Source organism: Montipora foliosa, unplaced genomic scaffold (assembly GCF_036669935.1).
Source record: "Montipora foliosa isolate CH-2021 unplaced genomic scaffold, ASM3666993v2 scaffold_246, whole genome shotgun sequence".
NCBI classification, from domain to species: domain Eukaryota; kingdom Metazoa; phylum Cnidaria; class Anthozoa; order Scleractinia; family Acroporidae; genus Montipora; species Montipora foliosa.
This window is the reverse complement of record NW_027179548.1, coordinates 5,001-17,500: the sequence shown is the minus strand read 5'-3', so window position 1 is coordinate 17,500 and position 12,500 is coordinate 5,001. Positions and strand designations below refer to the sequence as shown.

Here is a 12,500-nt window from a genome sequence, read left to right as displayed (position 1 = left end):
ATTAAACTTGCGATATTGAGCAAGAGGAGTTTGGGAACGAGTGTGTTCCCTTGGGTAAGTGGCTTTTTCCCACGGAGAAACAATTGTAACCGATCTGCCCAAAGGGAAATTGCCTCCGGGAAATTTCCATGGATACGTCAAAAAAACAAAACAAAACAAACAAACAAAAGAATTGCCCATGACAGTTCCAAATGTAAGTCTTCTGGTTAACCAGACCCTAAAGCGGCTCAACCAATCCGGCACAAGATTGCCGAACGCAAGGAAACCACATGCTGCGATGAACTGTGTAAACAACAAGGCTGGCTTTCGTGCAATGATGTGAGTATTTTCTATGTTTCTATTTGTATCGTAGATTACAGTTTAATTTGATGGCATTTTCTGTTTCTACAGTAATGATATCGAACGGGATCCTGCTAGCGCTGTTCAGTATAGAAATGGATATCTGTTTGACCAGCGTATGACACAGTGAAGTGTTGAGCAAGCTGGCCCTACCTACCTTGCGAGAGGAACCGCCAAATATAAATCAGTATCAGCAGTTTCCTTGTTTTCCTGTTAGAGGCCATTCCCAGTTTCTTCCGTTTGGTCGTCCTAGTAGCCCAGCCGAAAGCACCAGCAGTTGAGGGTCTTTCCCTTGTGAATCCACTTTGCGAAAAGCAAGCGCTGTAGCTGGTCAAATCCAGAGGTGAAACGCCTGATATTAGCTTACAAAGAACATCACAACTTGCTAAAAACGAGAAGCGCTCACGGCAATAAAAGTGTATGGGAGAGTATCATGGATGAATTTATTCAATTGTGAAGGGAAGCCGGAATCGACACATCGAAAAATTTAGTGCAGATTAAATAAAAATGGAGAGGCATATTCGATAAATACGAAATTGTCAGTGACAACAACAACAGGACCGGAAGAGACCGCCAGACCTGCAAATTTTACGATGATATCGATGAATTCATGGCCAGCTCAGACAAGATCAACCCCAAATTTGTGAAGGAAACTAACGTGGCTTCACAAAAGAAAAAAGGCAGTGAAGAAGCGAGTGCGGGCGAGGAAGGTGATTGCGTAGCAACAACTGCTGATCCTATTACCGATAGTTCCACGTCAATAAGTGCTGCTGCTTCCTCGGCCAATTTTGCAGGATTGTCAAGAGCGACTACCGGAACCCAGTGGATTTCAAGGCAATCCCGGCGACCATATCGTTCGTAATCGTCCAGGTGAACCTCGGCATTATATAGATCCTCCCGAAATTTATTGATCTAATCCTCTTGCAAAGATTATGTAAAGTTCCTGGGTGTGCTCATATCGACTACATTGCCTCTAAAATTAGTAGGGTTGTTGGAATTATATCACGATTAAGACACTCTGTCCCTCTAAATACTTTAATCCAAATTTACCGTTCTCTGATTTTCCCATATACATACTATGGAATTGCTGTTTGGGGCCAAGCTGCACAGGTCTATTTGAAGAAGGTCTTCATCTTACAAAAGCGAGCTCTTCGGCTAATGTTCTTTGCTGGTAATAGATCTCATGCTATTCCTTTGTTTGTCTCTGCAAATGTCTTACCCTCAATATGCTTTATTTTGAAACAGTATGTTCTCTTATGCACGACATATCTACCAATTCTAAGCCTCAGAATATCTGTGATGTTTTTACCTGCTCATCTGACGTTCATACATATAACACCAGATTTTCTGATGCTGGTACTATTTATATGTTAATAAATCAAGACTGAGAATTCAACTTAATTCGTTTTCCATTTTCGGAGCTAAGTTGTGGAATTGCCTGAAGCCTGACCTGCGTAAACGTAGGAAAAAACTTTTCAAAAATAAGATTCATCAATTTTTACTTGCAGTACTTGATAATGAGGATGATTATGTTGATGTCTCTACGTTTATGTTTAAAATTACTAATTATCATTAATCAAACTCTAGTAGCTATTATCATTTATTCCTTATGTTCTATGTCTTATTATAGGTTCTTGCTCTTCTCATGTAAATCGTAGCTATTTGTGAATATATGTGTATACCTATTTATTCTATTTATTTATTTACTTGCCTGATTTTAGACTAATAATATATTTTAGTGAATTTTATTGTAAGCTATACAACCCGCCCCGATTAGCGTTGCTACATGCCTTTTGTATATATATGTATTTTTCTAATTTGTTAAATTTAAATTACTTAAATAAAATGAGATGACACAAACTGGTAACGATAACCTTATTTGGCCTTTGTCTTCTAAATATGGTTGTGAGGTCCGTTTCTTGTCAACCAGTCGATTAAATGACAAATATGCCTTAAAATCGCATAGCAAGGAGACTTCTCGTCATCTGATTGGCTACCGAGGTGAGGTATTCAGTGTGGAATTGCTTCTTGAAAGCGAGGCCGACTGATACTGCACCGCAGCAACGCGTTGCTTTACATACAACACAAGAAAAATTTGAAATTATTATGGTTTCAAAAACATTGTCTCCGTTGACAACACAAAAAACTGACCGCAGGGAGGAAACAGCAGATTTTCCTTGTTTTGACTTCCTCGAAAGATTTTTTAAGGGGGTACTATCGATCTCAGACGTCCGCGGACGAGGGCTTTTTTCAGCCCACTTCACGAACCGTTGATTTAAAATTTTCTGATCACGTGATAACATTTTTTGCGGCTCTGCGGTTTCGCAAAAACTGATCTCGTGACGCTATTTTCTGCTGCTCTCCCCAAAGAGAAAAACGCGAAACGAAACGGCGATTAAAACAGGCCGAAGCTATTACGGGTAACCCAGGAAAAGCCTTGTCCGAGGAAATGAGAAGAAGGTGGAAAGTTTTCTTCAGGTTTTTCCAGCGCCACGTGGTCGGTATTTTCAAAACCGCAGAGCCACAAAAAATGTTATTACATGATCAGAATTTTTCAACAGCAGACTGAAATCAACCGTCCGTGAAGTGGGCTGAAAAAAAGCCCTTGTCCACGGACGTCTGAGATCGATAGTATTTACATGAGACCATTACGAATTCCAATCGGCAAGAATTCGTATCGGCCTCTTCTTTTTATGCCTTTACATGAGACCGGCCCGACAATGAACTCAAACCGGTTTGACTTCAACCGAGACGAGAAATTATCGTACCGGTCTGAGTTCGTACCGTTCTCATGTTTAACCATACATAACCATGACAATTGTCTCAAATTTGATTGGTGCATTAAGTACTTTATTATATAAACACCAATGAAATACCAAGTGAGCTTTCGCACGAAAACATGATATCTTCACACACGAAAATAACATGTTATCTTCACACGTGAAAATATCACTGTTGCTACATGGTTACATTTCAAAACCGCGCCTTTCGATGCCTTTAGTGAAATGATTTAGCATTTCATTGGTGTTTATATAATAAATAGAGGATATTACATGGCCGTTTGGAGATACGAAATTTCTCTTCTCGTGTTGAAAAATATTTCAACACTCGAAGAAAAATTTCGTATCTCCAAGCGGCCATGTAATATCCTCTATTTATTTTTCACTAATCATTGTGTAGCGTCAAAATCGACAGTGAAATCGGACAGTTGGCTGTGATCGGGTACCTGAAATCGGACAGTTACATCAGCCAATCATATTAAGTGCACTTAGCTTAATCCACCAATCACAGAATTTATCACAATAACTATAGCAACAACCACTTACCCTAACAAACTGGGCCCGGTTGTTCAAAAGCCGATTAACGCTAATCCCAGATTATAAATTAACCAAGGAGTTTATTTCTCTACTACTAAATGCTGTTCAAAGCTGATATTCGGCAAAACTATACGTTAGAATAAGTCAATCTTGAAAAACAAAAATAAGCAAAAGATACTTTCACCAAAAAGTTGAAAACATGAAGCAAAAGTTTAAGTTAATCGGCTTTCGAACAACCGGGCCCTGGGGATTTTCCAAAATGGACAAATTTGTAACATTAGACAGTGAAAAAGTGTTTACTCGGTTTTTTAATTTTTGCTTCTTTTGCCTGCCAAGTCCAATTCGAGTAAACAACAACAATTTACCAGACTATTTGTTGAGTTGACATTGTTTGTTTGGATGCACGCTGAACTGTGCTGGTGAAATAACCAATATTAAAGCTCCCAGTGCATTCAGTTTTAATGATTTTCGAAGTAAAAATAGAAAGTAGAGCCACTGTAAAAGTTCAGAAAACGAAGATTTGAGAAACCCGAATAAACGTTTGTGTATACAGCTTGATTTCTACTTGCTGGCTATTAACAGGTGACAGTTCAATCACTTGAAATGGCTTACTTTAGCGCCCACTGAATACTGCAACATTCGACAAAGGACATGTTTAAAAAGCTATGCGATTCATGGAAAATTCACCACCTGACTCGTGAATTCCCCGTTAAATTTCACTAGAAAACCCGATATATCGCACTCATCGGATATATCGGTTTTTTGCGTGAAATTTAAGGTGAAATTCCCTCCTCAGGTGGTGACTCTTCCTATAGAACCGGTAGATCTCTATAGAAAATCAATTTTACAAGGCAGAAATGAAAATACTCAAGGAAAGTTTATTCCATCGGCCTGTGAATCTGATTACCGTGAGAGTTTTGTGCTTCATCTTGAGACCGTGAGATTGCCCTCTACCTCACTATTACGATTACGTTATTACGGGATCACGTGAGATCGCAAGTGAGTGCCAAGCAAGTCAATGTGCGGTTTGCCTTGCAAGCAGAAAGTCGCAAAGAAAACGCACGCTATTTTTAACTGAAATTTTTCTACAAATGGCTCAAAATAACTCCTCGGAGTTACAGGTAGAAGAGACAGAGCTCCTTTCAATGCGATTTCGATCGTTTGAGCCACAAAATGGGCGATAAAGCCCCAAAGCAAGACTCGAGAGGAAAATCAGCTCAGTGCTTGCTCAGTGCGTGGATGCCATGGGTTCAGACGTGCACCCTTCGGGCTCGCACACTTTCATAACTGTGACTCCCAAAAATGGTTCTCATCAAAACAGCAAGTCTAACAAACCACTGGAAGTGCTGATGAACTCGGGTCTTAAAAATGGCGGTAAAAATGTCAACATCAACCGCGAGCTCTCAACCACACGTCTTTTCGAGGCCAGAAAGAGCTCTTTCAACCAGCTAAGCGAAGATATTTCTGCTGGTTTTCAGCAACGACTGACTTACTCATGTCTAATGTAAATAACAAGGACAACAAAGGTACTAGAAAGCGTCGACAGTGCACCATATCGCTCACTGAAAGTAGTGTGCAAAGCTCATCGGACTCTGGCCATAGCGAGACACAATTTACATCTAAAGTTCCTCCTGACCGCAGATAAAATAGAGTTGGACAAAAACTCAGTGATACCTCATTAATCTATCATCTAGCTACGGCTCTAATCAAAACTCAAACCAGTATTCAAAAAACTGGATAAATTATCAAGGACGGGGGACAACTTGGCCACGCAGAATCGGCTGTATCGAAAAGAGGGACGGGGACGCGGGGACAGAGGACGTGGGGACTCGAGGACTTGTTTAACTTTTCATCATATTTCACAAAATCCTCGTCTGTTGATCATAACTGCGTTGTACCCCGGTTTTAAGGACGGTGCCTACCATTGTTATTGCGCATACGTTCTCCGCATCTCGAGATGCTCGGATTTCCTATCGGTGATGCTTACTAATACAGGGATATTTTTGCGCGGCTTAAAATTATGCAGAGAAAGTAGATCTTAGTAAGTACTATTGGTATCCAAAAAGAAAATTGGGGGTAACCATGTATTTTTCAGAGATAATTAAGCTTCAATTTGAGAAAGAACGCCTTGCATGGCTTTGTATTTTAAAGCTTTTTACAAATATTATTCATGAATTATCTTTGAAAAATGAAGGGGTAGTTTCTAAAGAAACTGTGGTGCTGCGTCGGTGGGGAAGTAGTATACAAAAATTTGGTTTTATCAACGGAGTTGATTATGTAAATTGGCCACCGTACAGAGATTCTAAAAGCTAACAGTACTTCCACTTTCTGAATCCTAACCTTTTCATTTAAAATTATGCATTTCACTCGTAGTTGTCTGTGTCACGTCACATTTCTTGACTGAAGACGTCATAACGCTTGCTTTTGAGTTTGGGGCAACGCTTACCCTAAAAAAATTCCGACAACGTTTTGCTTGAAACTGCTTTAAACTATCATTAACGCATAATACCTATTAATTTGATATCGTTCATTTTCATTGTGACCTCTATGGACACTTATTATGTCATTTGACCTGTTTTCTTTTTTTCTTTTAATTTTAATTTACCGTTCCCATTAAGATAGGCATATGATTAAAAGGCAGAGTGATAAAGCCTCGATAGGAGTACTAGAGCAAGGTAGCTTGACATAAGATGACTTTTCCATCTTTATTTCCGATAAAAGATTTAAATTGTTTTTGGCCGTTAAAAATCACGTGACACATTCCAGATGAAAGAGCGAGTCGAAAGCTAAGCATGCAGATTTCAAGTAAACGTCGATTGGATAAATTTTTCCTCGTAAAATAAGAATATGCCAATTTATGAACTTGGTCAAGCCTTAACACACTTGAGTCAAGAGTTACTTCGCTTCTGGCCCGGGGACGGTACTTTAGGAATTCTGGGTGGGGGATGTACCACTAGGACCCTGGAACCCTTAGCCTATACCAGAGCTGGTTCAGCTGAATTTTGCTACCCTGTACCAGAGTAAACTTCCCAAATCCTCCCTATCATAGAGTAGCTGTTTTTCAGCAACTACTGAGGTCACTTAAGCACACTCTAGCCGAAACAAAACCTACATGTATGCCACAATCGTTTCTCTCTCAAAAAAGGATTTATTTATACTTGTTCAGTTCGTTCAGTCTTTTTCTGGTTTCCTTAGTCTAGATAAAATCTTCAACCAACTGGTCAGTTCCGTGAAAAATTATACCCTATTCTAGACACAAACACTCTGATTTATGTACCCTATCCTAGAGTAAACTGCTTGAAAACCATACCCTTCACAGCGGCACATACCTACATAGCTTATATATGGCAGTAACCCCACCCCCTTCCCCCTCCCTACGGGCTTCTGGCCCTGTGATGACGAACATTTTCGACAATATCAACGGCGACAACCCGAATTTTTCATCAAAGGTAATTAATAAGCACCAGGAAAGATGCAGTTACAATGCCGCCAGCAAGGACATTGGCACGGTATTTAAACTTCAGTTACGGAGAAGAAGTCATAAGGGTCAAGTTTTTGTGCAACAACAACAACAACAACAAACGCTGCAACGTGAAATTTCAGCTGCAGTGTCAGTAATGGGCCATTAGGTCTTCTGCTTTGTTTCACAGTCGAGCTCTGTGACGGGTGGCGAGAATGAATTTTCGAGAATCCAATTCCCCTGAGTCCCCGCGTCCCCAGGTCCCCGAGCCCCTGACTCCCCGCACTAGATTGGCTAAGAAACAAGCAAGGCACTGTCATACATTCATATGATCTTATAAATGATCAAAAAAATGCTGAAATTCAACTAGAATTCTAAGATGAATCATCACTAGATGAGGTGTTCAATGAACAAGTACCCTCAGAGCTTGGCGCAAATCCCCAAACTACTGGAAATCACTGTCCATCCGCAATAACAATGTATAAACAGCCAAGAGAAATATCTGATGACCAATTACATCGATCAGTTACATGTAGATCATTACATAATAAAAAATGCAACCTAAAGCTTACAACAGGGTGCTTTCATGGACTTGAAATAAAATGAAAACCTCAACAGTCTTAAGTCACAAAAAAATTAATGTTGAACCAGTTTATTTGTTTATAACTGGAGGTGGTGGTGCTGGGAAAAGACATTTGATTAAAACAATTTACTACACTGTAGTAAAAACCTATAGACATGCTCCAATGAATCCTGAGAATCCAACAGTGTTACTAGTAGCATCTACTGGAGTAGCAGTAATAAACATGTGTACACACGTACAGCATTAGCAATACCTAAAAATACAGGTGATGATGTGGAGGAAAATCCAGGTCCTACAATGTTTGACATCATTGATCCAACAACCACTGTGTCCACTGACTCTAGTCAAGGAAATGAAGCAATCTTTGGTGTAAATGCTGGTAAGCAATGTCACATACTGCTATGATATACCACCAAATACAAGATATTAGTTTGTGGGCTAATTCTACTTTGAACAATATTTTGGTTATTGGAAATAATCTATACACTTCTATAACATGTTCTGTGCGAACAAATGACTATTTGCTGATAACTGATGTTCCAGACATGGTTTCAATATTTGATAAAGTGTATTCATTACAATATACACCCTTTTAATAAGTCTAACATATGCCGTTTTCCGCTAATGACGTCAAACTCATGCTTTTAAAATTTATTCAGAAATGTACAAAGGCTTGAAACAAGAAAAGAAATCCGAAAAGTTTTAGGCCTTTGTACATTTCAAAATAAAATTTGAAAGCAAGAGTTCGACGTCATTAGCGGAAAACGGCATATATAAGACTTATATAGTGAGTCCTTTACTGGAAGTTTGTTCATGGCATCAAACATTGGTCTATATACCAGTATGTCTCTTAGAAATTCACTTGTAGGAGTATTTTCAACCTCTAAACGGAATTACAATTGTTGTTTGTTAACTAATGGCATTAATACACTATATTGTAATAAATACACTTTATCAAATATTGAAACCATGTCTGGAACATCAGTTAACAGCAAATAGTCATTTGTTCGCACAGAACATCTTATAGAACTGTATAGATTATTTCCAATAACCAAAATATTGTTCAAAGTAGAATTAGTCCACAAACTAATATCTTGTATTTGATGGTATATAATAGCAGTAAGTGACATTGCTACACATTACTTTACCAGCATTCACACCAAAGATTGTTTCACTTCCTTGACCAGGGTCAGCGGACACAGTGGTTGTTGGATCAATGATATAAAATATTGTAGGACCTGGATTTTCCTCCACATCATTTGCTTGCCTTATAAGCAATGGGATGTAAACATTGTAGCACATCATTTGTGTAAACCAAAACATCACCTCATTACACGACTTGTAATGTCCAACAACTTGTTTTCATGTTGGCAAGTAAAACACATTATTTTAAGTAAAACATCATAAGCATCGTATTCCAAAATCGCAGATTTATTTGCAAACGGCGAACGCTAGAAGCAATGGCCGACACTTGAAAACAATGACCTCGCAATTACTAGTACCCAGTCTACAAGCCAAACTGTCACGTGTGTTCTGGTTCTCAAAGAGACAAACTGACTGACAAGATCTGCCTCTGACTTGAGGGTCTGTATGCATAAGATGCATAAGACCCCAAAAATTTTACACTGGTTTGAAAATTTCGATCCAGATTGAAAATTGTACTCTGGTTTATTGAAAAGAATCAAACCAAAAAGACAAACCACAAAAGCTATTCTTTGAGACGTACCACTATGTCACAGTGATAGGCCAAAAAGAACTTTCTTTATTGCGTTGGAACAGTTCTTAATTTGTACATGTATTTTAAAACTGTTTATTATTTTGTTTTATTTTGTTACATTTCTCCATGAGGCACATTTCAATCACATACTGACTATCTCACAAATTCTACACTTATGACACAAACACACACCCACATAAACTTACCGCCTTCCTAACAGAGCATTAATTTTTGTTAGTACAATATAAACTGATAGTGTCCCAACAGTTTTGTTTGTCAAATAATTTGACATGCAAACTGCTATAATTATCTGCTTTTTACCACACAGCAGTCCCTATTAGTAATACAGGCAAAGAGGTTGAGATAATAAATATCATCTATTAGTACCACCCAACTAGTGGACTAATGCAAATCCTGCATTTTGATTGGCTACGCTACTAGAGGACTATTACTAAATTAAAAATAGTCCTTGAGCAGCGAAAAGCTTGACCCTTTCTTTTGTTTTATTCCCAAATAAATATTTCTTCAACTTGCAGTCTCTAACTTTATTATTGCCTTTTCTGTCCAACTAGTTGGGTGATACTAAAACAATAATTATTAGACCCTTTGCCCTCAACGGCCTCAACGGCCATGAGTCTACAGGTCAATAGCCCATGAGGCGAAGCCAAATGGGCTATTGACCTGTAGACCTTGTTAATTAGACATGATACTTGTAAAGAAACTGCACCTTTGGGATGTTCTGGTTTCATTAGCAAGTATTATTCACCTCTGGCAGTAGTGGTGAATATTACAGTAAATACAGTTGTACCTCTTCCACCCCTATCAACCTTCAATTCAGTGAATAATTTGCCAGATACTCTCATCACATATTAGCCTCATTAAGTATTCTCATTTGAATATCACCACAATCAATTTGAAAGAACCAAAAAGTCAAGGAAATGACCTTAACCTAAGTCACTGAGACCTTTCCTATAAGTTTAGCAAAGGCACTTAAAATCAATACGACAAGCTTAATTTCTCTGAAAAGGAAGATTAATGTGATCCAACTTAACCTACAGTACATGATAATTGTAATTAACCAACCTGAACGCTGGCTGAGTGCTTTGTAGTGTGCCACAAATCCACGTCCTTCAATATACGAATCAGATTTGAACTTCATGAATAAGTAGCGGCCTGAAGAATATACTGGTTGAGGAAAACTAGTATTACAACCTTTCATTATCAGTGAATTGTACCTGTCCCTTGCTCCATCAAAGATTTCCACATAATCGCAATTACAACAGTTTCCAAAGTCCATGAATGTAAAGTAGATAAGTACTCTGGTTGCATTAAAGAGCCAATTGCAATTTTCATTTGATCCATAGGCAGATCGGTAATTAGGCCAGCGAATAGAGCCACTTTCTCCATCGAGCAAGTTGATGATCTTCGGGTTACTAACATCACCAAGGCACTCTGTCAACCATGAAAAAAAGCCATAATAATATAGTATAGTCATCCAACATTTAGACATTTACAGATAAGACAACATGTGCGATGGATTTGAAGGGGCATAATAGAGTGGGCAAGTTTCCAGATGACTGGACAACAGCTTAAGAGCCGATGTCTGAAATTATGGAGAATTGGGCGTCAGTCATGAAATTTCGAATTCCTTCATATTTTGCCCAAGTAACCTCTATAGTGAAGTATTTTCAAAAACAACATTAAAAGTTTCAACAGCTTATAAATTTTGCGAAATTGCGGAAAGTGTGAAAACACGGCATGTTGGCCTCCTTCGAATGGTAAAATTGGCGGAAAATAACACATTTTTAACTCGCTCGTACGGTAAGATGCGGCGTCGTCTGTTTATTAAACACGAACACAATATAAACAAACTTCAGCTCTTTATAATACAGTAATAGAATTTGGATAAGCTGTTGAACTGAGAATGTTTTGACCTTTAGAAGAAAACCAGTTTCAGGCATTTAAAAAAATCGCAAATTTCACCCCACTTCTACACTACAGAAACCCAATTGGTACGTCGAGTTTGGACATGAAATAACAGCTTTGAAGAACAACCTTTGTAAATTACTGTGTTAAAATATTTCTGGTGGCAATGAAAAATTTCCCCGTCGAGAGATCAAAATGTGAAGAGTATAGTTTGACAAGAATCTGCGACTGAATTTATGACACAAACCGCCGGCTGGCTACGCAAAGCAAATTGTAACTGTTTTCATGGAGAGAAATATTGGAGAAAACCTTTGCAAAATTACTTAAGGGGCTTGCAGAATAATTTTATATAGCGTTGATGCTTTTGAACTTCGATCGGGTCAACACACACCGCCCTTGTTTCAGTCCGGACTCGATCGAAACTGCAACATAACATAAACCTTATCGTGTTTCTAAAAATTATCCATTATCTGATCAAAATAATCCTCCAATAAATCATTGTGTTTGGTACTGTAATATATGTAGCTTGCTAGTGCGCAGACAAATTCACAGAAGTAACATTCCGGTATGGAACCAGGATATGATGTAAGAACAAGATTGCGTGACGCATGACCTGGCCAAAGGTCAATAGATATAATCCTTTTTTGGGTGTTTTAGCGTTTTGAGGTGTAAGCCCACAGCTAGTACGTGCTAGAAATAGTAGTTCTCAACAATCTAACTGGTGCCTGACATTTGTAGACTGCAGACTGCAGACTGCAGACTAACCCAAAATCACAATTATTGAAAGCTAACCGTTTTAAAATGGGTTCTTAGACTTAAATAATGTTTATCAGCGCTATTTGAAATGGGTGCTTAGACTTAAATAATGTTTATCAGTGCTATTTGTAGGCAGTCTGCAGTCTGCAAATGTCAGACACCGGAAAAACCCTTTCATGCATTGATATCGAGTCGCTAGTTGTTAACAGTTCATTGCATGGCATGGCATCTTGTGGCTGTTCACTCCTTGTTGGTGGACCCTGCGGCCCCAGTTCATTTTCCACCCCGCGAATGCAGAATGTGTTGCAATCGGCAAGTGTAGCACAGCAAAGATGTCTACAATCACCTCGTGTATTGCAAAATCAGCGACGACAATGAAGTGGACAGTGAATCAAAGCTATT

General features: G+C 38.6%; 1 protein-coding gene across 2 annotated transcripts in view; it reads right to left on the bottom strand.

The window, feature by feature from the left end:
* LOC137986600 (procollagen C-endopeptidase enhancer 1-like) overlaps window positions 1–12,500 on the bottom strand; it is a 21,755-nt gene that overhangs the window by 9,173 nt on the left and 82 nt on the right. Inside the window, exons 1-3 of one of the 2 annotated variants that reach the window (XM_068833561.1) lie at window positions 12,445–12,500; window positions 10,652–10,868; window positions 10,500–10,544 (exon numbers count right to left, since the gene is read on the bottom strand). The exon at window positions 12,445–12,500 is cut by the window's right edge and continues 82 nt beyond it. In XM_068833561.1, the coding sequence (XP_068689662.1) occupies window positions 10,500–10,544; window positions 10,652–10,856 (250 nt within the window). In that variant the 5' untranslated portion in view covers window positions 10,857–10,868; window positions 12,445–12,500. The remainder of the gene's footprint in view (window positions 1–10,499; window positions 10,545–10,651; window positions 10,869–12,444) is intronic. The other variant, XM_068833562.1, reaches the window with a different exon arrangement.